Source organism: Talaromyces rugulosus, chromosome V (genome assembly GCF_013368755.1).
Source record: "Talaromyces rugulosus chromosome V, complete sequence".
Taxonomy (NCBI): Eukaryota; Fungi; Ascomycota; class Eurotiomycetes; order Eurotiales; family Trichocomaceae; genus Talaromyces; species Talaromyces rugulosus.
Window position 1 is genome coordinate 388,800 of NC_049565.1, and position 27,548 is coordinate 416,347.

Sequence of the window (27,548 nt, forward strand, 5' to 3'; positions counted from 1 at the left end):
TAAGCCACTTCCCTTCGACCTGCATCGCGACTTTTTTCGCTCCTGATCCTGAGAGATCAACAAAAACATCCCAGCCTCAGAGAGCTGTCTGTCGCCTCGGGGATCCCAGGCTGAGTTTTCTCTGACGTACACCGTTGAGCAAACCCCGCGGCCGCGTTGGTGATCGAACGTCATTACGCCGTCCGTACATCCTTGTTGCAGCCGATCAAAAACAGATCTTCCCCTCCACAGGAAGCCCGACAGGGGCTCTGGAGAATTAATCGCCAGGGTTGAGACTTGATAGTAGAGGCCTAGAGCGATCGTCGCCACGGTCTATGTTACCTCGGGGAAGGATCATCGACTCCAGCCAGACTCTAGTCCCGTTTGCGGACAGCCAAGCACGCCTACGCATTTATTTTTCTGTTATAAGATTTCCAGCACCCCCACCCGCGCGCCCTGCTCTCCGACACACCGCGCAACAGAGCAATGTCTCTCGCACAAGCACTGGAACAGGATCGCAAGGAGATCTTGAAGTTTCTCGACGAACAGAAGGCCTCCAAAGCCTCTTATGCAGAGGCCGGCACTAGCCCCACGTCGGCTGGCCGAAGCAGGGCGGATTCATCATCCAGCCCCGCCGCCGGTCGGTTTGGGCCTATAACAGGCAATGGCGTGAGCAAGGCTGCTCCAGTCGCGAGTGGTGGCCGCCGTGCCTCTCTCAGCAGCCCACTGGCCAGCTCGTCGCCCTGGACGAACACACTACTGTCAGAATGGGACGATGGCCTCTACGAAACCGATACGGAAGAGCCCGAGCAAGAGCGCCGCTCGTCGGACAGTGTGACCGCATTCCCACCCAAGAGAAGGCAGAGGGCGTTGAAGGAGAAGGACATCGATATCGACGCCGGCTACCTTTTCACTATGCAGGGCAGCGGTACCCACATCGCGTCCGGCAGACACACTACGATAGGAGGTAAGGTCCACTACATCTGTCGCGGGGTCCTTGAATTCTCGGGCAGTTAAACTACTGCTACTTTGTTTGTTAGACACCGGACTGACGTTGACATTTCCGCATAGCGCCGACGCGAGACTTCACCACATCGAAAACCGAAGACACAAAATTCACCCGCCCCAACCGCCGAAAATCCACCAACATGGAGCGCGATAGTAAAGAGAGACTGGATGTGGCGCACGCATCGGAAGAAAGTCTGTCCACCTCCTTCAAATCCGATCAGAGCGCCGCAGGAGACGACGACAAAAATGAGCGACTTGCGAAAGACACAGTGGAGGGGGTGGATGAAAATTCTGACTCGGCGGAAAGCAGCGGAGAAGCAGATGATACCAGTTCGGACGACGAGGCGTTTGATATTCGGAAGGGTCCTGCCAAATCCCGTGGAAGGAGTAAAGAGAAGACGGAGCTATCGCCGGGAGCGTCGCCGGCTCCATCTCCAATGCCACCGGGAGGTTGGACTGGAAAGAGAGGACCAGGCCCATTGCCTCCTGGAAGTTCTCACGTAGGCGGAGCCCTGAGTCTGTTCAACGAACTCGAGGAAGAACGTAAGGCAGAACTTTCTATGCTTTTGTTGCTTGTGCTAACCGATTCTTTTAATAGGAGAACTGAATGGACCGCTAGTCACTCATCGAGGAGCAAATGGACGGAGAACGGTGCTTTCACCCGGGCCCAGGAGGAACGCATCGTCGCCAGGAGCCAGGAGATCCGGAGTGCATCCTCACACTAGCTTCGACTATAATGGATCCGGAATGAGCACCCCCGTGGGTTCCGACGACGAGGCAGATCTTTCCGACCTCAAACAAGCCCAGAATCTTAGCGTGCACCTGTCGTCAGTCGACACATCAATTCCAGACCGAGCCATCCGCACTATCATTCGGGGCGACTTTCCTCGTCTACAACAGGAGGCCGAGAAGAAGAGCCGGCGCCAGCGAAAATACTTGGTTGCTACAGATCTCAGCGAAGAATCCGTCTATGCTTTGGAGTGGACAATCGGGACCATCCTCCGTGACGGAGACACATTGTTCGCTGTCTACGCTGTTGCCGACGAGAACGCTTCGGGCCTTGGCCTCAACACTTGCGTGCAGATCGGTGACGGAGCGACAGTCATCAAACACACTGCTGATGTCGTAGGGAAGCAAACTGAGAAAACTGCATTGAAGTACCAAGGCTCATCAAGCCTGCTGCCGAACGCGTTAGCAGCCTACTTCGGCAACGACAGCAAAACTACTTCGCGGAATAATTCGGTGGATTCGCGAGCCTTGTCCCGATCGGAACAGGATCGGTCTCGTGCTATCGAGGATATTTCGGATACTTGTGTTCGTCTGCTAAGGAAGACGATGTTACAAGTGCGTGTTGCAGTTGAAGTCATCCACTGTCGGAGTCCGAAACACCTTCTTACAGAAGCGGTACGTATACTTTTGGATTTATGAGATTTTTTTGGAATTTGTCTGACTATATGTGTCTAGATTGACGGGCTAGAACCTACACTAGTCGTTCTTGGGTCTCGAGGTCGCAGCGCGTTGAAAGGGTGAGTACTTTTTACAAAGCACAACAAGAAAACACAGAGAAGCTAACATCCCCCAGTGTCTTGCTTGGTTCATTTTCGAATTACTTGGTCACAAAATCCTCAGTACCAGTAATGGTCGCACGCAAAAAGCTGCGCAAGCAATCCAAAAAGACGACGCGTATCCGACTATCAAACAACCTCACCATTTCAAAGGGCCTTGCTGGGGCCAAGATTGATTAACAACTTTTTTTTTTTTTTTTTTTTTTTCGTTTTCATCATCACTTGGTAATTTTATTCTTCTCTTGTCTATTATTATCTCATCATGAACAGGCGAACATTGTTTATTTCTATACTTTTATATTCTTTTTTTTCCTTCTCTGCCGCACAGGATGTATTGGAGTTGCGGCGTATGCATTATTATGTATAGGTGTTATGAACAAACCTAACTGATGAACCATGATATGATACCTATCTGCTCAATCTATTTATCTTTATAATTTAATTACTCAAGGCTATTCCGTAGTGCATTTTTGTATATGAATCGGTAATCGTAGAGCATATTCTCTTCCTCCATGTCCCCTAGTTTTGTCATTTCTATGAGATAAGAAAGCCATGGTATTCAAAATGAAGAATATATAAAAAAAAGCATTGAATTAGACAACAACTACACGCGAAGACACAGACACACACATATACATATTTCAGCTTCAGGCATCAATCAAGTTCTCCTCTTGCGGGGCGGCGGTGTTGTCTCTGGTGTCCTTGTTCCCGGTAGCAGCGGCGGGCTTGCGACCTTTGCCCGAACGAGCATAGAACTCGTCAATGACCTTCTTGGGGATACGGTTGAGCAAGTCCTTGGGGTAGATGCGCAGCAAGTTCCAGGCGATGTCTAGAGAATCGTGGATGCTGCGAGATTCGTAGGGAGACTGGGCGATAAAGGTCCTTTCGAATTTCTCCAGGAACTCGAGCGACAGCTTGTCTTCGGGTGAGAGGGCTTCGTCACCTACCACGGCTTTCATGGCAGCTATAAAAAAAAAAAATTAGAAATATGTTTAGATAGTTTTGAGCAATTGGCACTCACCAGCATCTCGTCCAATAGCGTATTTGGCGTACAGTTGGTTCGATACGTCACCGTGGTCTTTCCGCGTGCGTCCCTCTCCAATGGCAGATTTCATGAGACGTGAAAGCGACGGCAAGACGTTGATGGGAGGGTAGATACCCTTGTTGTCTAGTTGACGGTCGATGAAAATCTGTCCCTCGGTAATATATCCAGTCAAATCGGGGATAGGGTGGGTGATGTCGTCGTTGGGCATGGTCAAAATCGGAATCTGGGTGATGGATCCGTTACGACCCTCGACACGTCCAGCACGCTCATAGATGGTCGACAAATCAGTGTACATGTAACCGGGGTAACCACGTCGACCGGGCACTTCTTCTCGTGCAGCAGAGACCTCACGGAGAGCGTCACAGTAGGCCGAAAGATCGGTCAAAATAACCAAGACGTGCTTCTCGAGTTGGTATGCGTAGTACTCTGCCGTTGTCAAAGCGAGACGAGGTGTGATAATACGTTCGATACTACAAGACTTGGTAAGCTCAAAGCCAAATTGTTCAGAGTGATATCAACATACGTAGGATCGTTGGCCAAGTTGAGGAACAGGGTGACACGCTCCATACTGCCGTTCTCCTCGAAATCTCTCGTGAAGAAACGACTGGTCTCCATGTTTACACCCATAGCAGCGAAAACGATAGAGAAGTTCTCCTCGTGGCCATCGTGGACGTCCTTGGTTGGCTTGTTGACCAAACCGGCCTGACGACAAATCTGAGCTGCAATCTCGTTATGCGGAAGACCCGAAGCGGAGAAAATAGGAATCTTTTGTCCTCGAGCAATAGAGTTCATCGTGTCGATGGCAGATATACCAGTCGAAATCATTTCTTCGGGGTAGACCTAGAATACGTTAGTGTAAGCAGATTAAGAAAGAACCAAAAAAGAAGACGCACTCGTGAATATGGGTTAATAGGGCTGCCGTTAATGTCGAGATAGTCCTCCGCCAGCACCTTGGGTCCCTTATCAATGGCACGACCCGAACCATCAAAGACACGACCCAACATGTCTTCGGAGACACCGAGCTTCAAGCTGTGTCCGGTGAATTCGACTGTTGTCTAGATGCGAGTCAATTAATTTTTGTCCCTAGAGAAAGTAGTATCGAATATACCTTCTTCACATCAATACCCGTCGTGCCTTCGAACACCTATTCAACCAAGTCAATACAAGCAGCCCATCGCGCGATCTTGCTAGAACACATCTTGCGCACCTGAACAACAGCTCGGTTGCCTATATACGTCCACCAAAAAAATCAGTCATGACCAAAAATTTAATACATCCAGATGTCCGTCTCACATACCTCGAGCTTCCAGAACCTGACCAGACCGCTCCGTGCCATCGGGGAGAGTCAACGAGACGATCTCGTTATACCTCGGGAATTTGACCTGCAGTCCAACCGTTAACTCAATGCGGGGTTGGATATTGTCTCTTCGTAAGCGCATACATTGTCGAGGATGACCAGCGGTCCGTTCACGCCTCCAATGGTGTTGTAGCGGATGCGAGGTTTAATGGAGGTCATGCGGGGATCAACGAAGTCGGTAGGAGCCATGATGACAAGGAGACCCTCCGCAGAAGCGAGGCGGCGAGGACTTTCGAGGATGAGGGGAGAGAAAAAGGGAAGACGGGCAAGAAGAAAGAAGGCGCAAGAGGGCGAAGCAGGCAGTTGCGTAGGGTACAACCGCTGAAGGTGGGCGGAGAGAGAGCACGTCTCGACGTTGGGATAGGACAGAGCTTCCCGGAGCTACATGCGTCAGCATCACGTGATCACCCACCATCACGAATGCACCGTGATCATCTGACAAGCCAAATGACTGGTCAAGGATTAAAGCATGCTTAAATGGATGATTTACGGTCTTGGAAATAGCAACAGTGAAAAAAATAATTTAACAAAACTTGTTTATTTACAGAATAACGCCGACTCTTCTGGCTTTTTTAGGTTCAAACGCCATACCAACAACTTGACCTCATTAGAGATCTCTCCCCCTCAGATTTATTCGAAATTTTTAAAACCGAAGGTCCCATCCAATCTTGGGTCCGAGACGAGGGAGCTCTTCGGCCACGCTCTGGACGTCCTTGTCACCTCTGCCACTAAGGTTCAGAACAATGTTCTCGCCCTTTTTCATCGACTTGGCGAGCTCGATGGCGCCAAAAACAGCATGAGATGATTCCAGTGCTGGAATGATACCTTCCAACTGCGAGAGCAGACGGAAGCCCTGGAAGGCCTCAGCGTCGGTCGCAGCAACGAATTTGGCGCGCTGGCTTTCCTTCCAGTTACTGAGCTCAGGCCCAACACCAGGATAGTCAAGACCGGCAGACACCGAGTGGGTTTCGGAGACCTGGCCATGCTCGTCTTGCAGAATATACGTACGCACACCGTGGAGGACACCCAGCGAGCCGCCGCTCAATGTGGCCGCGTGACGGCCGGTTTCGACACCGTCACCACCAGCTTCCACGCCCACCAACTTGACGCTGGGGTCGTTGGAGAACGGGTAGAACATGCCCACGGCATTACTTCCGCCTCCGACACAGGCAACAACTGCATCGGGGAGCCCGCCGATGAGTTCCTTCATTTGCTCCTTGGTCTCGTCTCCAATGACGGACTGGAAGGTTCGCACAATCATGGGGAATGGATGCGGGCCAATTGCAGAACCAAGGATATAGTGGGTGGTGTCGAGATCAACGACCCAGGCTCGCATGGCTTCGTTGACAGCATCTCGGAGAGTCTTGCTGCCGGCATGCACTGCGACAACCTCAGCTCCCAATAGTCTCATGCGGAAAACGTTCAGCGCCTGACGACGGACGTCTTCAGCTCCCATGTAGACAACACACTTCATGCCAAACTTGGCGCAAACAGTGGCCGTTGCCACACCGTGCTGACCAGCACCCGTCTCGGCAATGATTCTGGTCTTGCCCAATCGACGCGCAATCAGAATCTGTCCAATGGCGTTGTTGATCTTGTGGCTACCGGTGTGGTTAAGGTCTTCACGCTTCAGCCAGATATTGGCACCTCCGACATGGTCTGTGAGCCGGTCTGCGAGATGGAGCTTGCTTGGGCGGCCCATGTACGGATAGTATGAGCGGAACTCCTCCCAGAACTTGGGATCATTTCTGGCCTCATTGAATCCTTTCTCTAGTTCAGCCAGGCAGTCCATAAGAGACTCGGGAACGTATTGGCCACCGAATTGTCCGAAGCGCGAAGGCAGAGCAGCAGGGTCATCTGTTTTATTGTTGAGAGCGTCGAGCTGGTCGGCCAGTCCAGGCTGTGATCCGCTTCCGGCGCCAACCTCGCCTTCTGTGATAATCGCGGTCGGCTGAGCTTCTCCTGCCTCTGGAATCTGCTTCTCAACAACCTCCAGGACCGTCTTGACATTCACAATTTTACCGTTGCTGTCGCGTTCCAGTTTCCGGCCGGTGATGCTGGTGGCGTAATCCTCGACAGTTTGAGCCCTCTGGCCCTGAGGCGCCTTTCCGATAACGCTGATGATCTGACTGCCAATGACAACACCCTCGGCGTCCTTCTGGACTGCAAGGAAGTGCTCCCGAGTACTAACACCAAATCCTAATGCGGCAGGAATGTTCCCAGAGTATTTGTGGACTCGTTTTAACAAATCGGGAAGACCCGTGCTCAATGTGCCCGTGGCTCCGGTGACACCCATTCGGGAGACCACGTAGATGAACGAGTCTGCGATCTTGCACAGTAGCTTCATTCGGGATTCCGAAGTAGAGGGTGCGATAAGAGGGACATATGACAGTCTTAAATATGTTAGACACAAAGACATCCAATAAATAGTTTAAAGAGTTGCATACCCATTAGATGCGCACAGGTCTCGGAACCGCACAGCCTCCTCCGGAGGCAAGTCAACCATGATGAAGCCATTGGCGCCTGCCTCTTTTGTATCCTTGAGCATGCGCTCTTCTCCGTACTGCAGCAGAGGATTGTAGTAGCCCATGAACAGAACGGGGGCCTGGAGACCCCTCTTCCGCGCAGTGCGGACCATGTCCAGCACCATGGGAATTGTAACACCATTCAGCAATGCCTGCGTATTGGCGGTTTGAATGGTTGGGCCATCGGCAATGGGATCTGTGAACGGCAGGCCGAGTTCAATTATGTCTGGACGAGAAATAGCTTTGGTCAGTTTTTTTCTCTCTCTTTGTACTCGACGGAAATCAATTGCGTACCAGCACCGCCATTTTCAAGGCCGAGAAGGATATCCACCGTCTCATCAACAGTGGGATATCCAGCTGTAACATAAGTCACAAGAGCAGAGCGCTTTTCTGCTTTGCATTTTGCAAAGGTCTGTTTGATGCCTTCCATGCCGAATTGATTTAACCCCACGTTACCGGAAAAAAGAATGAGAGAAAGGGTCTGCTTTGGCCGCAGGGGGGATGGGATTGGGCGACACGGCCTAGATCGACAATGGCTGCTGGAGGGAGAGAATAGTTCGTTTCAGCTGTAGAAAAAACGACGAAATGGTCAGCTTATGAAAGAAATAAGTGTCGTTCGATCGCACATATGAGTCACGAACAAAACCCGATATCGTCTCACCCCACACCGCTCGCCCGTTATCGCAGGGAGCCAGCACGTGATTTCTAGATAAGTTTATAAGCATAGATAGCGGGACGGAATGTTACCGCACAATTTCGATGTAACTACATTGGAAGATCAAGTAGAAATCAACTACTTCTATTACCCATTATCCCTTGCGTTGATTACCATCAACACACACGTAGTATAGCGCTAACGTACACTGTTGTTCGAAACACGAAGAAGCAATTGTATTCCAAAAGCCCAAGAAAAAAAGCAAACTCCGCAACTATGCATGTAAATAGCGACAAAAAATATCCACGCAGCAAAACAATCCGATCCCAAGAGGCCAAAAGACCTCTTATCCAAAAAAAACATTTCAAAAATCACAGACACCTGGCCCAAAAATGCAATATGTAGAAGGAATGACTTCCATAGCACGTCCACGCTATGCAAACAAATATATGTAAGGAATGATCGCTTTTGCTCCCGATATGTGCAAAAAAAATTCAAAATTCAAAATCAAGGCAGAAAAAACAACGCTTAGAATGCAGCAAAACATTTTGGTATCGGGGCATGCAGAGATGAACTCATGAAAGGAGTGGCATGATTCATAGTAGTGGTGGAAGCAGGGCAAAACCGTGACTTCCGGGTATCACAATCAAGGAAAGTATGACAAAACGCTTCGCTTCGGATGGTATCAAGGAATGACTGAAGAAATTCGTGACGTCTCTATAAAAACACATTAGGTGGGGTATTATAAGGAAAGACTTTAAGTGGACGTGAAGTTCGTGGGAAATGCAGGCCAGTGCAAGAAGAAGCAGAACAGAAAAAGCAGAGGGTGCGGAACCACAGTTCCAGTGTGCGACAATGAGGACGGGCTCAGGCCATGGTGTATGGAATAGTTGACGACAGGTCGAAATCTTCCGGGTTGGAAGATGAACCAAAATCCCAGGATGGCTCGTTTGCCATAATTTGGGTGTTCTGGAAAGACGTTTCATATCCATAGCCTGTTGGCATCGTCGAGTAATCCGAGCTTGAGACAGCCAGGTTCGAGAAATCAGAACCGAAGCTGGATGTGGTTTGAACAAGCGCCGGAGATAGAGACGTGGAAGTGAAATTGGACGGGTATACACTGGAAGTGGTGGATTCAGACACCGACTGCGGAGAAGAGGGGTTTTGGGACTCTGTCCCAATATCGGAGCCCATGGAGTGACTAGCACTCAATGTGGCCGAAAGTGCCCCGGCAGTAGAAGAGTAGCTGGCAGACTGCGAAAATTAGTACAACCGTTGAAAGGAGAGAAAACGGGATAAATCTTACGTATTTGCCAATAATCTTCTTCAAAGCAAGAGACAAGATTTTCCAGGGAAAGACTTTGACGTCCTTTTCGATGTTACGCGGCTTAGGCGCAGGAAATCCCATGATGACCTTGAAAAATTCTTCACTATCCGGCTTCGTTTTGGACACGGTGAGCGGACGGAACCCTTCGAGGTTGCGGCGGATGCGGTTCTTCTCCTCAACGGTGAAACGGACAGCGACAAGAGATTCGAGGAGATAGATGGTGTCCACGCTGGTCACGAAGCACTCGTCTTTGCCCTCCCAGGTAATGCAGCTAATACAGATGCTGTTTGGGGCACGCTCCTGGGGAGAAATGGGCTTGAAGTCTGCATTGATAGTGCTACCGTTTTGCGAGCGCGTGAACTGAACCAGGCGACGCTGTGCTGTCTTTTCATCATCACTCCAACCAGTTGCCATCGAGTCGAGGTCTCCATTCAGCTTCAAAACAGCTTTGGTAGGGTACATCGCGTATGGGTTGAAGGCTGGCGACGGAGTCATACCATGACCCTGCTGCAAAGTGGACGTGCGGATCAGGGTGGGGTTTTGAGAGTGAGAGGAGATGGCAACAGCTGAAGCGGCAGTGCTGGCAACAGACGCCGAGGGGCTCCACGAAGGATTCACGGGGGAGCTTGGTTGAAGGGAAGTGTAAGGAACACCGGATGGAGGGGCAAGGAAATCATAGGATACGCTGGGCGAGTGGCCAGGTTTGTATTGCGCGGGAAATGTGCCAGTAGTCACCGGAGTATGCATAAAAGGCGAGTATGATGCAGATCGTGCATGGGTCGGGTACTCCGGCTTGGTCTCAACCTCATGAGCAGAGTGACGCTTCGCTGGGCGCAAAGCAGTGCTCTCAAAGGAGGACAGGCTTCTTTTCCTCGAGTCATCGATGGGCAGTTGCAAGTACTGCTCGTAGGTAAAGACACCCACCTGCAGCATGATAGGGCTGGCAGCAGGAATGTCGATGACAAGATGCAAGGAAACATCAAAGGAAGATGACATGGTCAAGGCAAAGGTTGGGACCTTGGCAGTGAAAGCGTAGTCAAAAGAAGAAGACTGAGTTGAGAGCACATTCACCGAGCATTCACACTGGCGGGAACCAAACGAAAGGAAGATGGCGCGAGCAGTCGAGTGGAGGTCGAAGGGTGACAGAACACGCACGCAAACTTCGCCGTTCTCAGAGCCTCTCTGGGGAGAGAAAGAGACGACCTCGGGAGTGGAGATCACAGCAGAATCCATCAGAGGCGAATGCGCATCTCCGAATGAGGAACCGGCGTACCCTTGGGGAGGGACATAGTGCAGGTTGTCGGTGTCGGGACTACCGAGATCCTCTTGAGATGGGGCATACAACTCAGGCAAGTAAGATGCTTGACTGTAGAAGGCGTTGTCTGACAAGGCTTGCATAGGATCATTGAAATCTGGATCAGGTGAGTTGGAGCCGCCACAGGGATTGGGCTAATAATACACTTACCTCCTGAGGCGCGATACGGGGTCTTGTCGAAACCGGACATCGAAAAGTCAGCCTTGGCCAAGAGGCCGTCGGAAAAGGCACCGGCAAATCTTGAATCTTCAGGGTCCGAATAGTCCGCAGACTCGTCAAATATCAGCGGAGTCTGGAAATCGGAATTGAACTAGAAGTTATATTAGACGATCGAACGATAGTATTAACAGGGGAATCATCCTACTTGAACACGAGGAACTGTTGAGTAAGCCAGCTTGACTGTGTTGCACAGAGTGCAACGGTTACTTTTTTGTGGTGTTTTTTTTGTTTGAAAAAGCGAGCGACTGAGATTTTATACTTGGAGCGACTGGAAGATGGAAAGGTGCGATTGCAACTCTCCGGGACAAAACGAGTGACAGAGACAGAAAAAGTCTCTAGAGGCGTTGGTGACACCTGGGGATCAAAAAAGCATTCAGGGATTTTTGACTTGTTATCGGAGGCGAAAAATGACGCGGCTTGTGTGTGACAGAAACTGGAAGTGTTCTAGCACACGGGTCGCATGAGTAAGTGTCTGTAAGGAAAGAGTTAGCAACCTGATGTCATGCGCAACTGAAATTATCACCACAAATGAGACGGAGGCTCCAGACGGATACAAGGATTTGGTAGTGAGAACGAGACAAAAGCACTTTTGCGACCAAGATGAGAACAAGGTTGACGCGAAGACGCGATTGTTGTGGTACACGTTCAGAAAGTGGGTGTAACGCAGGGCGATGCAGGGCACGAGTGTTCATCAGGAAGCAAGGAGCATGGTATCAGGGCAGGGTTGGAATCGCAATGCAAGGCAAAAAAGGTGAAACGAGGGGATACCAACCCTTAACTTGGTTGACTGTCGGCGGGGGACTAACAGCAGAATCGACAGCCGACGGAGTGTTCGCTGGTCGAGTATCTCCGATGTCAGGCGGGTTGTATACGTCGAGAGAGGCGCGGGACGGCAACAGCGAGCGGATTAGGACAGAAGGGCGCGGCGGACCGATGGTAGTAGGATGCTTTGGTGTGAAGGTATATATGCTGTTCGTTTCTTTTCCTCTTGGGGGTTGGCGATGGAGGAGAAGTGCCCAGCGGGGAGTTGTGCGTGTTTCAAGTCGGCTTCAAAGTATAAAGATGATATGAGGTATTTTCAGTATCACTCAGGATTCCTTTTTTTTGTTATATTCGCTTCTTCAAAACGACCTTTTTTTGATGATTTTTTTTTCTTTTCTGTTGTTGTTGTGGGTGGTGAATTAATTAATTATAGCAGCGAGGTGACCGGTCTTCACAAGACGGGATCTTAGCGAATGTATTACAGTTGCAAAGCGAGCGTAATAGCGAGTGTGGGTGGAACTAAAAGGACAAAAAAAATGTGGTGTTTTCTTCTTTTCTTCTTCACGTCATTTGGGAGGAGGGTTGGGTCATGGAGAGTATAGGAGAGGAGGAGGAGGAGAGAAGAGGGAGCGAGAGAGAGAGAGAAAAGAGGGGAGGACGAGGCCATATAATTTAGGGAAGGAGCTGGCACCGGTTGGGCCCGCGGCGGGCAGCCACACCAGGAGCAGTAGCGCCAGCCCGGCGTGACAGCACGTAACATGGTTGTTGGTAAGTGACGGTACCGCTACTCCGAATAAGCACTAGCCGGTGCCGTGCATGTGGTCAATAACCGTATCCCGGCCATACACATTACACATGCGTGACCGTAATTACGTATCACCGTGGTCATGAGGAGGGTGATACCCGGTACTGTCGGCCTGACCAGGTCATTTCCACCGCTATGTGTTTTCATATCATGATATATTATTGCTACCATGTTGCTTCTACAGGGCTCTACAGGCCCCAGTAACTGGTGACCGAACAGGCAAGTGGTAACACGCTAACACTGCTCGGTGGGTTTCCTCCCTGTCATGGACTCATAAATTACTTCCATCCTAGCCGCATTGGGCCAAGGCTCAGCACCGCCTCGCTAGGGGGCACTCGGGCCATCTTGCTGCTGTCATGATTTCATCTGTTGGCACTGCGGATATTATTGTTGGAGCTAGGGGAACGTATTAACAAATACTACAAAGTAAGTACCAATAATATCCATGCTTCGAGCGTTACACGCATATTGCTACGCTGCTGCCCCTTTAGGGCTGCTGAGCTGTGAACTCCGTGCTTGGCCCTACCAACCAGGCTGAACAGCCGCTGGACAAAATGGACAGTTAAGCGCGGCACAATGTTGTCATCATCGTCATATTCCTGAGTGCTCTCCAGAAGTTGGTACATACCAGCGATACCACTACCGGCGTGAACCAAAGATAGATGGCTGGCAAATTAGGTTGCTTTGGATTTCCGGCAGTCGCTGGCGGCTGAACCGTGAACCACTACTTGGTACTACTTGGCACTACCGAACTGTGAACACTGAAGAGTGGTCGAAGGTGGATACAAACATATTATTTCGGCCGTCGGGGTTCCAATTGCCAAAAGCACACGCTGTGGTGCACAAGTAATAGGTACTGCTAGTATAAAGTGCAGTCAGGATGCGGCTAGCGATGACGATCTAAACATAGAAACCAACCACAGCGTGCGGGGCCTTGCCCGATCGGGAGTCTCGGTAATTTTAGCGCCTCGATGGATTCCTATTCATGATTCATTGCGCAGGAAAATCCCAGGGTGCATATGCAGTCATGCAAGGCAAGATTCAGAGATGGACAGCCCATCTACGCGCTGAGTCGCTGGCTCATCTTGTCAAGGCCAGCTCACCGCTTCAATCACCTGAATTGTGATGCAGCTGAATAGATAACATGGTCCAACTCTTACTCGCAGCAGATCGCCGGTCCCATTGGCTTACCGAGCCAGCCGGGGGCTCCAATCAGCACCGATCAACTCATGGTTACATATGACCACTACGTACTGTACTCCTACTCCGTACAACCGTCGCGCTGAAGTCGTCGCCGGACAGGTCGCCTTTTTAGCAGCCGATTGGGACGGCGCTTGACAACGTTGTAATTGCCGTGGCAAGACCCGTGATTGGGTCGGCCGCACTTTTGCAGGCCCTTTTGCAACTCGCAGGGCCGAACTGCTCTGCTGATCCTTGTGAACTGGTGATGTCAGGTCAACTGACTCTATTCTTAGCCGGGCCAACTAGGGACTAGTATAGGAGACGGGCGTTGGGCGATCAACCGATTCTTGAGTCTACCATATCATTATTATTGACCCAGCAATTAATTAGGCTTTGATAGTCGCTTTGTTGTTGTCTAGCGCAGGCGAGGGCATCACGAGATCACGGATCCCGGGAAGGTAATGGCTCCGTCTTGTTATTATTCCTCAGTGTACTGCGTATACTGCGTACTCTGTACTTTGCCAACAGCTCGACGAAAATACTTCGGGATACTCTGTAGTACTAATTTCCAGCACAATTAATCAAGCCCCAGGCAACAACATACAATTCTGAAGATGGAGAATGAGACCCCCCTTTTTCTTCCCAACGTCATTGGAGGCTGGCCTAAATATGGAACACTAGCGACGGCACTTTAAACTAGATACGGTTAGATCTCTCTAACCCTATTGGCCGGGTGGGTCGTGGCTATTTATAAACTCAAGAACGTGCATATTTTATTTGTGGAGTTTATTGGCTGGTATGCAGCCACGCGAGAAACATTAAAAACCAGCCAACCCCCACTCAAGCCGCTCAAATGCTACCCTGCCATGCTACGACCTTTTTTTTTGCCCTTTGGGACCATGATACAACCTCATGTTCTTTTGTTTTACCTGTATCGCAACTCTCTATGCACCGCTGATCAGTCTTTTCTTGGCATGAACGGAGTCCGGAGTATGTTGTGTGTTCAGTTCAGCTGCTAATATTAGGACTGCCCTATCAATAATGAACAGTAATAATATCGCGTCGGAACGGTGAAAGGGAACAACATATGATTATTGACGACTATTATCAAGGTGGCGCTCGCTCCCTTGCCGGTTTGGGACCGCCAATCAGAATCTCCTAGGAAAGAATCCAGAAAATAATCAACATCAAACATCATCATCGTTTCAGAGATTCCTTCCTTCCCAACAGTTAATATATCAAACATTTTATAGTATATATATATAACTGCAATGATGACCTAAGGCCAACTGATCACCCCGGGTGAAATTATCAAGGGGTGTATGTCTCGTTTCAAGATCCGGCGATCGCGCCCAAGCTGCGCCCCAAGTCCTTCGACAGGCAAAGGTACTTTCCGTTTTGAGCGAGGCAGAGCGTTTCGACGGTAGGAACTTGGAAGACAGACAGACCATGCCCAACTAGGTAGCACGGAGGGCAAAAAAAATTAAGAGTTTGGAAGCTGTGGGATTTAGTCAAGTGCGAGTCCAATGAGAATGGCCAATTCGACGATCATGGCGTCACAGCCGGTACTCCTCGGAACAAATGTGTCAAAAAAAATAAAAAAATGCCAAGGTGGTTCCGAGATAGAAATTTCCTTGATTGTGATTGTGATTTTTAAAGTTTTTTCTGGAGTAGTAGCAGCACTCCACCTCGTAAACATGCTGGTCGCCTTGCCTCGGTTAATTAATTCGATCGATCATACGGTACCGACGATGAACAACCGGCAAGCTACGGGGATCGCTCCACAAAATACAGAGACCGACCACCTTTGTGACCCATCCCAAGATGAGAAATCAGATAACATTGGCGTCGGAGCCATACTGGTTAGTGTAATCCGTCGGTTCACCGCCGGCGGCCGTATCCGTATCTGGAAATTGTCCGGATACGTCTTTTTTTCCCCTTTTAAGTTTTGAGGCCTTTTCTTTTCCGTCAAGCTCGTGTTTTACGGTTTCCACCTGCGTAAATATTAATCAATAGTGGAAACCATGCAATAATCAAACTTTGGTTTTCAATCGTGGAGCTCGGAGGGTCCTGAGATAGGTAGGTGGCAGCGATGCGGCTGATTTTGCTGCGTTACGGTTACGGGGCATGGAAGAAGTAGCAGAGAAAGAATTTTTTTATTCTTTTTTTTTTTCCGATTCTATGTGTGCTGCCAAGTAGAATCGTTTTTTAATGTAATACGCCAATTGATGGCATCATTACTCTGTCCTGGGTTTATTCTACACAACATTTGATGTAGAAGTGTGTATATATATATATCCCAGAGGAATAATCAATACTCAAACCTTGCATTTGTTGTATAGAACTTTTCAGCTTGATGTAAAGTCTACACTTGTTGAACTTGCGATACTAAACTTTGAGCGCTGTTGTGAAGATATATCTCAGATTTCTTCAAATGTCAACTGGTTCATCTAACCTGGTGCTGCACCCAGCACTTAGGGTAATTTTTCTACATACATTGGACATAGTACTCTAAGGTATATATATATGTTTAATATAGCATTTAATGCTGTCTACATAAATTGACTGATCAATGTAAACGCCCGGACCTTCCATACCAACATTGAATGGCGTGGAAGAGTCAAGTTGTGCTGGCCATACCTTTGGCTCCTAAATATGCACAAGGTACACCTTTTTTCAGCGATCTCAACCAATCTTGAACTTTCAATCGCCATTAGAATAGCTAGAGCATCTCGAATTGCTTATTTTAAAAATACTACCCCGCAGGTACATGGTGAAAAAGCCCATGTAGTTAGCTGCATGTTTAGGCTCCGTTATATATAAATATCAAATCGCCCTGCATTTCTTGACGACCTGGCTGGTATGCCTACCGGATGTGGTAAGCTACCTTTTCGACGAATTCGAAAACGCAGATTCACCGGAAAAACCACAGTTGAAAGAAACATGTCACTGGATGTTGTGGCGATCGCTCATGAACTACAAGGCATGAGATCTGATTAGGAAGAGAAATGGGACAGCCTCCTGTCAGCACAATTTTCAACGCACGGCCTGTATCCAGCGAGGTTTATTCCCAGGCTATTGACATTGTTCAAATGACCCGGGAGGATGTTCAGTCGCAAGGTAAGGATATTAGTGGAGAGCTTGAAAATGCTCGAAATGCTGTTGAAGAAAGACCAGGAGCCAAAATCTTCTAGTAATCACTGCCCATGTTTTAGACTATCTTTACACGCGGCTTCTCTGGAATGGATAACCCATCTCGTCTGGCGTTCTTACACGACCCCTTGTACGGGGGTAAATCCAACCTTGCCCACGTGGTAGCCACGGCGGCCGTGGAGGGGGAGTTGGTTCAAGCGAGAGACGGAATTCTTTTCTGCGATAGGTGAATGATTGCACATATCTGGGTAGAGTCGAAACATGATCGCTGCTCGAAAGTCCGGTATGGGACCATTAAAACGCTGTAGTTATTCAGTTTTCTATTTTAATAATTCTTTAACCACCTCTGGTGGTTCCTAGCAGAGATCTTATAGATTATATAGTTTTTTTTATTATAACTTATTAATAAAGAAATTCAGGAAGGTTTCACATACATATATGTATTGGCCGGAGGATGCAAAAGCATTGGGTACTCCTATTATTCCTAAATTGTGTTGCGGAGTAATCCTGATCTGCAACACTTTATATAACTAACACTGATTTCTTTACAGCTATCTACTTACTAAGATCTCTGATGGTTTCTATTCGTTAGTCTGAGGGCAAGAAAAAAGAAAGCGAAATTCATGGATAATGGCAGTGCTATAGTGCAGGAACAGCGCAGCCTCGTCTGTAGGTTAGTGGGGAAAATGATGGATTGGATAATGGCGGTGCTACAGTGCAGGAATAGCGCAGCCTCGTCTGTAGGTTAGTGGGGGAAATGAGGCTATGTCGCACGATATAGGAAGATATGAGTGAGCCTTGCTCGTCTAAAGAAGTTTATTATTTAATATTTTCAGGGAACCCAATATTCTGCTGTTATTGAAGATATACACGCCTCCAAGATGGACCCCCTAACGGCGCTTTCAGTCGCGGGTAGCACCATACAATTTGTGGATTTCGGCAGCAGACTAGTCTCAAAGACTCAGAAATTGTACAAATCTGCAGACGGTGTCCTGACTGAGCACATCCATCTTGAAGTCATTATCGCAGATCTAGGAACCCTGCTTAAAGGTCTGCAACGGAAACTACCCGAACACCGCCAGTTATACAATAACCAGACGGTCATTGAGGATGATGAAGCTTTGGACAACTTGTGTCGGCGATCGGTGGAGATTGCAGAGGAGTTAATGCGGCGTCTGGAAAAATTGATGATTAGCCCGCGAACGAGACAAGGGCTGGATAGTGAGAATGGGGAACCAGAGTGCGACGTATTGAAACAACAGAATCAGTCTGCACTGGCAAATCTCGAAAGTTCTGGTAAAGTTGACTCCCTTTTGATGGCGGATCGGCGCCAAGTTACGCTCGAAATGTTTCCGGAAATGGATGAGCTTTCGGAAAGCGTTGGAGGCGTCATGGAGCAAGAAGGTCATTGAAGAAATGGCCACCACTCTCCGTGAGTTCAGAAGTGAGATAGAGTTTCGCCTATTGGTCTTACTTCGGTATATTCCCTCTCTTGAGAAGATTGGAAGTGCATATATAGAAGCTGATATGAACAAAGTGAAACACTCGATCATCTTTCACTCCAGCAATCCCACTTGTCGAATCAGCTCACGCAATCAACGCAACTCATTCTAACTAGCTTTGTTAATGCTCGGGACGAACTTGCTAGCCAGATCAGAGATCAATCAGAGAAGATAATCGAGTCTCAGCATGCCCGGCTATATGGTAAAAATCCTCAACAGCTAGAGGATTTCTTAAAGGGCAAATTGGGCCACACCGGATCGCTACAGCTTCCGAAAGGGGTAAAGACATCCGAAGAGTACGTTTCGGGCAGTTCTGCTCATGATTATGCCGTCGAAGACGAGATTCATACGCTCATCACTGAGAATGGAATCCTCGGGAGCTTATCGTTCATCAGTCTAATGGATCGCCGGGAGAGTGTAGAGATACCTTATGAAAATACATTTGAATGGATATACGAAGGCCTTGAAGGCTCCAGAAAACCGTGGAACAGCTTTGTGGATTGGCTTCGGCAGGGTAGTGGCATCTACTGGATCAATGGCAAGGCTGGGTCTGGCAAATCAACTCTGATGCGATACATCTACGAGAATGATCGCACCAAACAGGAATTGAAAGCGTGGGCTGGCGCCATGCCATCGATAACCTGCGGTTTCTTCTTCTGGAAGAGCGGAGACGAATACCAAAGGAGTCAATCTGGGTTACTCCGGTCTCTATTGTTTGAAATTCTACAGAGAGACCGAAAGTTGATACCAGAGGCCATGCCCGAGGTTTGGAGATCCTGGTCTGCTCATGCCAAAGAAATAATGTACGGCCAATTGCCTCTACTGAACTCTCCATTCTTGGTTTCCCAGCTAGGCTGATGGGGAATGTCACAGCTTAAGCGATGCTTTCGAAATCTGGTTGATGCCCTCCGAACCAAGCGGGTGAAGGTATGCCTTTTCATCGATGGTCTTGATGAGTACGAAGGTGAGTACTGCGATATTGTGGAACTCTTTGGCGGGTATGCGAACTCTCCCAATTTGAAGATTTGCTTGTCTAGTAGGCCACTACTGGTATTCGAACAGGCCTTTGCCAACCTACCCAGCCTAAAGCTACAGGATCTGACATATGGTGATATCAGCCACTATGTAAAAGATCGCTTGTATGGTCATAAATATATGGTACAGCTATCCAAGCAAAATGCCGCTGATATATCAAGCCTTGTTGATGAAGTTGTTACAAAAGCTAGCGGAGTCTTTCTGTGGGTCAAGCTTGTGGTGCGGTCATTGAAGAGTGAAATATCTTCCCGAGGATTTAGAGGCTTTATATTTTCATATGCTCAAGGCAGTGGATTCATTTTACCATGACCAAGCATCTCGTATCTTTCAAATAGTGAAGGTTGCCCATGAACGATCACCGGGTAAATTGACATTACTCAAGTTATACTGGGCGGAGGAGGAAGACGAAATGGCTGCTGAGATAGCGCCAATCCAGAAATATGGAGATGAAGAACTTGCTCTTGCGTGTCAGGTGATGGATGCCCGTCTCAAAAGCGTTTGTGCCGGTCTTTTGGAGTCGTATTGCCCTCCTTTCTCGGATATCACGCCTGATGCTAAAGTGGTTTATATGCATCGAACGGTTACTGACTGGCTCGCAAAGCCTCTGGTATGGGATACGATTGTCTCGCATTCTACAGAAAACCGAATATTCAGTCCAACTTATGCCATGTTAAGGTCATGCGTTATGCAGCTGAAAACAGCCGAAGTCTCGGTTTCTCTCCCACTGGATATGAGCATTATTTCAGACGCCTTGTACTACGCTAAGGCTTCAGAGTTAGATCTCAATGCAGGGTTTCCAGCTTTGCTAGATCAACTAGATATTACAGCTTCATATCACTGGCGTACAGGAAAGGCCCACATTGACAATGGCCATGGCATCCTAGGGGGAGGAAAGCGCAGACGAAAGTCATCCATGTCAAATTGCAGGCCAAATATGGTTGCACCAGACATTGATGAATTTTCAGCAAGAAACGCGCGTTTTCCTTCAAAGCCATTCGCCGAGATGGATCTTGAACTTGATTTGAACCCCGACAATGAGGATGCTTTTGCCGAAGAGGAAGACGAGCTAGCTCTGTGCACCACTTCAGAGGAAGGGGCCCTTCATCATTGGTCATACGGGCTTGAAACCCCTGGCATCAAGCCTATTGGGAAAGGGTCTACCTTTTACAACCTCGCCAGAGACATTGGATTATCTCACTACGTCTCGATGAAATACGACTCAGCAATCATTGACGACCAAGATGTAAACCAGCATCTTCTCACGCATTTAAGTTTCAACTGCACCGTACCGGATCCGCAGCTCATGGAGCGGGTCCTGAAAGCTGGTACAGACCCCAATTTCTTATATGACGGGAGACCACCATGGGAAGGCGTGCTATTGGCTGCGGCATCTCACTTCAGTAGGCGTGCAGGTTCTCAACGCACCGGAGATTCCCCGGAAAACGGGCCGGCAAATGGGCTGAGGTTTTGAAGGTTTTTGTCAGACACGGAGCCAACATCGCTTTTCGGACCAGGAATCATCCCAGCGTAGCTGGACATCCGAGAATTTCATTAAGGGCTATTGCTGTCCAGTTTCCCGAGTATTTTGCCGATCTGGAAGCGGATTTTGAACCATACATTGTACGAGAACAACTGACAGATGTTCAGTGCAGCACTTCGAGAGAGTCTCACACCACGAGCCAACCTGAACAAACTTCTACAGTATCATGGGTACTATCTTCTTTTTTTAAGCGTTGAGTATGCCAGCCTATAGATGAGAGATTGACAGTTGGCTTGATGATGCAGCCGTCAAACTTATGATATAGAGCACTTTTCGCCTAAGATCAGCTAATGTGCAAATTAAGTACACTTTTCAGTTATAAAAGTTTGTATTAAACCCGGCGAAGTTCGGAAATCCGGTGTCTATTTTGAGAGTGGAATACTCCTAGCATAGTCGTTTCATTCATATTCCAACTTTACATACATACATGTGTGTCCACTAAATATCGATTTATAGATAAACTCACAGCTTGCTTGCACTGCTCGAGTCCCCAAACTCAATTACCAGCTTGCCAAACTGCTTAGCAGACTTCATGTCTTCAAACAACGAATCAAGGCCTACAATGTCATCGAGATCTGTTTTCAGCACCCTCGACACAACCGGACGCATGTTTGTGGACTTTACAAAGTCGACCATATCTTTGAACTCCTTGCGCGAACCCATGGTTGAGCCTTTAATGTCAATGTTTTTCAGCACGGCTTGCATGAGAAACGGCATCTTGGGGGAGACCGTCATCCCATAGACGGAGATGACGCCGCCGGCCTAGCTGCTGTCAGACTGATAAAGATACAGATTAACCTCAAAATTTAGGACTCACCTTGAGAATCTTGGTCCCCTTCTCGATGATATCACCGCCTGCTCCATCAATAATGGCATCGAATGTCTTTTTGCCGGCTGGCAATTGGGAGAGTAACTTTTTCTCCCAGCCGTCCTCTTTGTAGTTGACGCCATTCTTTGCGCCCAGTTGGATGGCCTTGTCAATTTTCTCTTGATTAGAGCTAGTCACGTAAACAGAGGCTCCTCTCGCGACTGCAAACTGCAGCACCATCAGGGCAACCCCGCCGCCAATACCAGTGATCAAGACAGCAGCACCATTGGACGAATTCTTCTCGCCTGCTTTTGATATCAACGCCCTCCAGCCGGTCAGGCCAGTCAAAGGAAGAGCAGCTGCCTCTGCATCCGAGAGATGCGATGGCGCCTCCTCAACCTCTGATTCATCCACGATGACATATTCTTGCAGCGTACCCCGCGGGTCGAACTTTGTGCCACCGAGAATCTTGTATCCGGTCGGATCCTCGGGCCCATCCGGGTCTTCCTTCCAGCCCGTTCCTGGATTGAGGATGACTCGCTTGCTCTTCCACGACTGGTCCTGGACTCCGGAGCCTAGGCCAACGACGGTGCCGACCCCGTCAGCTAACAGCGGTACATCAAATGTCAGACCGGGGTACAGGTGCTGGCGGAGGAAAAGGTCGCGGTGGTTGAGGGCGGCAGCGCTGAGCTTGATGAGCAGCTCGCTGCCTGTAGGTGTCGGTTGAGGAACAGTCTTTTGGACTAGAGGGTAGTAAACCTGGCCGGGTTTACCGGGCTTGCCGTCGATCGGGCTGATAAAGATTGCTTTTGGCATTGTGAAAGAATAGCGAGAACTTTGTATGATTAGACGAAGTCGCAGCTATGGCTTTTTATCCCCAGTGGATACCCGAGGGCAGCTGTAGAAACTCCGGTCCGCCGATGATCTGCAGGAATGATTGCAAATCCAATTTGAGAGTGTTCAAAGGTTATTTTTTTTCTTCTGTGCCGAGAAATCGCAATTCGTAAATAACGTTGACAGTCGTGAGTCCTTGAAGTTGATCTACGGGGAAGCTGCCGCCGAGCCGAGGATGTACGAAGGAGTAACCCCGCAATGATGTCGCCGACCCCCGAAGTCGCCATCCATCCGGTCGATATCACGATTTCTTCTTCATGACACTTTTTGAAATTCAGAATGCGGAGAGCTAGGCGTTTTCTGGCATGAGTTGCGCCCAGCAGGCTTTGGTGGATAAGCAGCCGATGACACGCTCCACTTGGTCTGGCCAGAGCTTATCTCAACGGTATAAAGTATAAATGGCTGGTGTTGATATGAGTTTATTGATTGCGAGAACTTGGATTGATAAATTGGCCCAATTAATCTCTGTAGCATGCATCTTATCAGCACATATCCCGTGATTTATCATCGAGCAAATATATTTGCATTCAGAGTGCTGTTCAACAGCCGTGCAGGAGTATTTCTAACCTAACATCCATCCATCTATATCTATCAACGTATATTTAACTCTATTAAAGCAGTATATTAAAGTTCTACGCACTAGTCTCTTCCAACGTGACTGGATGGAACTGCCGAGATAGGCAGGAGCGTGTCCTGATAAGCGTGATAAGCCACGTGCTTCGCTTCAGCATCCCTGCTCTTCATGGCTTATCTCGCTCGGTCGCACGAGCCTACATCGAACGAGCGATTCGCCATCGTGCGCAGGGGGCTCCTGCTGATATATTGAAGAGAAGCGGCCTGCCTGTTACACCACCTCCATCAGCTCCTCCATTGCGCTGTCAAGTCTCGCCAAAATGTCGTCCAATCTCGAGAAACCCCCCGTGAGTCCGCCATCGGACTCCAAGGAAGCCCCTATCGAGGGCACAATCGAAGAGGGCAATGTCGTTGAAGCCGGCGACAGCCAGCTTCTAGGTGTGTTTCCCTACGCCGATGCTCTGTATCCCCAGCAGGATTGCTAACTGGTCCGACCCCAGCCCAGCTGGGCTACAAGCAGGAACTGAAGCGCCAGTACTCGACCGTCCAGATCTTCGCCATCGCTTTTAGTATCATGGCGCTGCTACCTTCTATCGCGTCGACCCTGTCGTTTTCTATTCCAGCTGGGCCCGTGGGCATGGTTTGGGTATGTTGCTTGGCCGGTCTTTAGAAAGTTCCCATGCTAACCTTAACAGGGTATGTTGGAAAATCGCTTGAATCGATAATGTTGCTAAAGTGAAGGACAGGATGGCTGGTTGCCAGTTTTTTTATTCTTCTCGTCGGCCTTGCAATGGTGAATATGATTCATGGATATGCCACTCATTTCTCCATTGTTTCATGCTAACACCACACAGGCCGACCTTGCGTCTGCGATGCCCACTGCCGGAGGCCTCTACTTTTGGACTCACCACTTTGCAAGCGAGAAGTGGCGGAATCCACTCAGTTTCGTGGTCGGATATAGCAATACCCTCGGTCTGATTGGAGGTCTCTGTTCGATCGACTGTACGTGTACATGATCAGTGTACTGTCCAGCACTAATCTCAAATAGATGGATTTGCCTTGATGCTGCTTTCTCTCATCTCGATTGCCCGAGATGGCGAATGGTCTGCGTCTCGCCCGGTCATCTATGCCACATACCTTGGCTGCGTGGTGGTCCACGCCGGGTTGGCAACCTTTTGCGGCCGCATCATGCACAAGATCCAGTCGATTTGCATCTATCTCAATGTGGGACTTGTCGTCGCAACTGTCATTGCCCTGCCCATTGGAAACCACAAGAACGGAGTTCCCATCAACTCCGGTGCCTATGTCTTTGGTGACATGGAAAACCTTACCACATGGTCAACAGGGTGGACGTTCATGCTCGCCTGGCTGTCACCTATCTGGACAATCGGCGCGTTTGACTCTTGCGTACATATGAGCGAAGAAGCAACGCACGCGAGCCGCGCCGTACCGATGGGCATTGTTCTCTCATGCGGTCTCTGCGGTATCCTGGGCTTTTTGTCACTTGCAGTCATGGCTGCGTGCATGGATCAGAACCTTGAAAATCTGCTTGGCTCCGCATTTGGCCAACCGATGGCCCAGATATACTACGACTCTCTCGGAAAGCCTGGAGCACTCGGTTTCATGGCTGTTGTTGCCATTGTCCAGTTCTTCATGGGGTTGAGTATTGTTAGTTTCCTCTCCAGTGATTGAGTGTGAGCTGCTGACTTATAATTATTATATAGCTCGTCGCTGCCTCTCGCCAGACCTGGGCCTTTTCTCGCGATGGCGCTCTTCCCTTTTCTACCTTCTTTCGCCATGTCAGTAAACGCATCCGCTACCAGCCGGTGCGGACCATCTGGGGCGTGGCCTTTGCGGCAATTATCATCGGACTTTTGACCCTCATCGACAGCGCCGCTGCTAATGCCCTCTTCTCGCTCGCCGTGGCCGGCAACGATCTCGCCTGGGGCGTTCCCATTTTCTGTCGTCTCGTGTGGGGAGACAAGACCGGACGCTTTCGCCCGGGCGAGTTTTATACCGGCATTTTCAGCAAGCCGATTGCCATAACTGCTGTTTTATATCTGGCATTTGCGATTATCTTGGCCATGTTTCCGACAGAGGGTCCCAATCCTACGTGTAAGTGGTGTTGTCCGAACTAACTTGTTACAACAAATAGCTGATCTCTTTTTTTAGCGGATTCTATGAATTATACCGTTGTTATTAACGGCGCTCTTTGGCTCGGTGCTGCTTTGTACTACATGCTGTTCGCGAGGAAATGGTACACTGGACCCAAGTCGACTGTCAGTTAAGCTTGCCATATCACTGCGCAGATAAGGTTGGTTAGAAGACAATGTAGACATATAGACAACAATCAAACAGACTGCTATATTTGCTATTATCTGTTGTCATACTTGAAACATAAATCCCACTCGTCATCAACTATATACCAGACGTAACCAGACCAACCTAGCTAAGAGCTCCCCGCCAACTGACTGACAGGAGTCTGCCCAGGAAAGAAACTCGTCGGAATAGTTGGAATTGGGATACTCGCAGTCGTACCAAACGAATCCGCCAGGTCCGCCGCCATCGTCGCCGCCGAATATCCACTGGGCGCTGCCGTCGCCGTCGACGTGGTCGCCGCATAGGACGTGACATCGCTGTCACTACTAAGACAAAACCCGTCGCCGTAGGCGCTTTGGCACACATAGAGCTGCTCCTCGCCAGACTCGGTCCACAGCGCCCAGTCGCTGATGGTGATGTCTGTGCAGGGAACAGCGTCTGGACAGATGACGCGAATGGGCGCTCGCTGAGACCCGTCGGCTTCGCCGCCGTGCCAGTTTGTGAATGTGATGTTGGTGTAGGTGACGCCGTCACCGTCCACGGGCGTCTCGGATGACCAGTACGCGTCTAGATCTAGGGAGTAGGCGTTTCCGTGACCTGTGAAGATTAGTCTTGCTATTAAAAAAAAAAGAGAGCGACGTACCGATGAAGTTCTCAAAGACTGCGTTTTCTAATGTCCCGCTGCCGCCGTTGGACTTGATCATCATCATCTGGTTGGACGACCAGGTGTAGATATTGCGGTAGATAATGTCGCTGATGTCGGTGTCTGCACCGAGAGAGCCGATGGCACAGCCGCCGCTCCAGTTGCAGTAAATATCTTCGACCAGGATATTGTGCGATGGGCTCTGCTATCATTAATACAGCCTCGAAGAAAAACTGCCGAGAGACGACTTACCTTGACAGTCACGCATTCATCCTTATTTGTGACCTCGATCTAGTGGATATCCACTCGTGAGCAGAAATTCTACAGAGACAAGCATAGGCCACTCACATCATGAATCCAGATATTGTCACTCCAGACATCAATGCCATCCAAACCGCCCTCGTTGGCTCCGCGAATCGCCATATTATACACCTCACCGTTCTCGCACGTATCCATAGAAAAATGGAAACTGGGCGAGTCGACCAGTATGAAATCATGGACTGAGAAATCGGTAACCTCATACAGCCGCAGCAGCCGGGGGCCCGAAATGGACCCGTCGACGTGGAACTCATATCCCAACCCTTGCATCGCACCGCTGGACGTTGAAGAGAACAGCTCAAAGTCGCTGGCATGCTCGATGTAGATCATGTTTCCGCCGTCAGTGCCGCCGCGGTAGATGATGCCGTCGATTTGAAGCGCCCATGCCTCTCCGCCGCTCAGCGTCACCCAGCTGCTGAGCAGGTAGTCTCCTGAGGGCACGTAGACGAGACCTCCAGAGGAGCAGTCGTCAAAGGCGTCTGTAAGCGGAGGGCCGAGGTCGGTTGACTGGTCGGCCACGGCGCCGTAGTCGAGAACATTGCACAGTTTTGTGGATTTTTTGGTTGAAACGCTGGTCAATGGGCCCACAGTGCCAGAGAGCTGGGCTGTTGCTTGCTGCAGCAGGAGGGCGCAGGAGAGAACAGAGTAGAACATTATTGAACTGTTTTGACGTTTTTTATCGACCTAACACCTCAAATGAAAGCAGAAATGATACATCATATCAATGCTGGATTGCATAAGACATTAATTGGCACAGCCTCCTCGCCAATTTATATCAATTGAATTCATTGGACTGGCCATCCCATTTTGTTCCCTAGCTAATGTAATGTCGATCCCTCCAATCCGGGATTATTATTCCGTCGTGTCTCTTCTTATTATCGAGAAAACAACGCCCGCAAGATGGTTCTTAACACGCGTGGTTTATTCAATAACATTTGCTGTCTCGACCTAACTGCGTGTTAAAACCTGAAAAGCCACCAATTAGTGCCAGACACCGTCCACACCCCATCGTTTGAACT

The 27,548-nt window shown here is 49.1% G+C and overlaps 8 protein-coding genes across 8 annotated transcripts; 3 read left to right on the forward strand and 5 right to left on the reverse strand.

The window, feature by feature from the left end:
* Nucleotides 1–465: 465 nt before the first annotated feature.
* Nucleotides 466–2,732, forward strand: TRUGW13939_08695 (uncharacterized protein; the record flags this gene model as incomplete). The annotated part of the gene is made up of 5 exons (XM_035491824.1): nt 466–946; nt 1,051–1,530; nt 1,586–2,391; nt 2,452–2,513; nt 2,570–2,732. The coding sequence occupies 5 exons, from the start codon at nt 466–468 to the stop codon at nt 2,730–2,732; spliced, it is 1,992 nt and encodes a 663-aa protein (XP_035347717.1).
* A 467-nt stretch (nt 2,733–3,199) lies between these two features.
* Nucleotides 3,200–5,143, reverse strand: TRUGW13939_08696 (uncharacterized protein; the record flags this gene model as incomplete). Its single annotated transcript, XM_035491825.1, has 8 exons — nt 3,200–3,516; nt 3,574–4,067; nt 4,121–4,437; nt 4,491–4,652; nt 4,706–4,741; nt 4,805–4,824; nt 4,895–4,979; nt 5,039–5,143. 8 exons carry the CDS (start codon nt 5,141–5,143, stop codon nt 3,200–3,202), a joined length of 1,536 nt encoding a protein of 511 aa, XP_035347718.1.
* Nucleotides 5,144–5,597: 454 nt separating this feature from the next.
* Nucleotides 5,598–7,909, reverse strand: TRUGW13939_08697 (uncharacterized protein; the record flags this gene model as incomplete). Its single annotated transcript, XM_035491826.1, has 3 exons — nt 5,598–7,347; nt 7,402–7,705; nt 7,774–7,909. 3 exons carry the CDS (start codon nt 7,907–7,909, stop codon nt 5,598–5,600), a joined length of 2,190 nt encoding a protein of 729 aa, XP_035347719.1.
* A 1,092-nt stretch (nt 7,910–9,001) lies between these two features.
* Nucleotides 9,002–11,687, reverse strand: TRUGW13939_08698 (uncharacterized protein; the record flags this gene model as incomplete). The annotated part of the gene is made up of 4 exons (XM_035491827.1): nt 9,002–9,388; nt 9,441–10,873; nt 10,927–11,086; nt 11,583–11,687. 4 exons carry the CDS (start codon nt 11,685–11,687, stop codon nt 9,002–9,004), a joined length of 2,085 nt encoding a protein of 694 aa, XP_035347720.1.
* A 6,091-nt stretch (nt 11,688–17,778) lies between these two features.
* On the forward strand, nt 17,779–20,905 carry TRUGW13939_08699 (uncharacterized protein; the record flags this gene model as incomplete). Its single annotated transcript, XM_035491828.1, has 5 exons — nt 17,779–18,301; nt 18,351–18,375; nt 18,435–19,164; nt 19,273–19,669; nt 19,725–20,905. 5 exons carry the CDS (start codon nt 17,779–17,781, stop codon nt 20,903–20,905), a joined length of 2,856 nt encoding a protein of 951 aa, XP_035347721.1.
* Nucleotides 20,906–21,436: 531 nt separating this feature from the next.
* On the reverse strand, nt 21,437–22,598 carry TRUGW13939_08700 (uncharacterized protein; the record flags this gene model as incomplete). The annotated part of the gene is made up of 2 exons (XM_035491829.1): nt 21,437–21,736; nt 21,792–22,598. 2 exons carry the CDS (start codon nt 22,596–22,598, stop codon nt 21,437–21,439), a joined length of 1,107 nt encoding a protein of 368 aa, XP_035347722.1.
* A 971-nt stretch (nt 22,599–23,569) lies between these two features.
* TRUGW13939_08701 (uncharacterized protein) lies at nt 23,570–25,537 on the forward strand (the record flags this gene model as incomplete). The annotated part of the gene is made up of 6 exons (XM_035491830.1): nt 23,570–23,687; nt 23,750–23,895; nt 24,104–24,251; nt 24,298–24,917; nt 24,974–25,364; nt 25,422–25,537. The coding sequence occupies 6 exons, from the start codon at nt 23,570–23,572 to the stop codon at nt 25,535–25,537; spliced, it is 1,539 nt and encodes a 512-aa protein (XP_035347723.1).
* A 161-nt stretch (nt 25,538–25,698) lies between these two features.
* On the reverse strand, nt 25,699–27,183 carry TRUGW13939_08702 (uncharacterized protein; the record flags this gene model as incomplete). The annotated part of the gene is made up of 4 exons (XM_035491831.1): nt 25,699–26,165; nt 26,212–26,413; nt 26,464–26,502; nt 26,560–27,183. The coding sequence occupies 4 exons, from the start codon at nt 27,181–27,183 to the stop codon at nt 25,699–25,701; spliced, it is 1,332 nt and encodes a 443-aa protein (XP_035347724.1).
* Between the last annotated feature and the right edge of the window lie 365 nt (nt 27,184–27,548).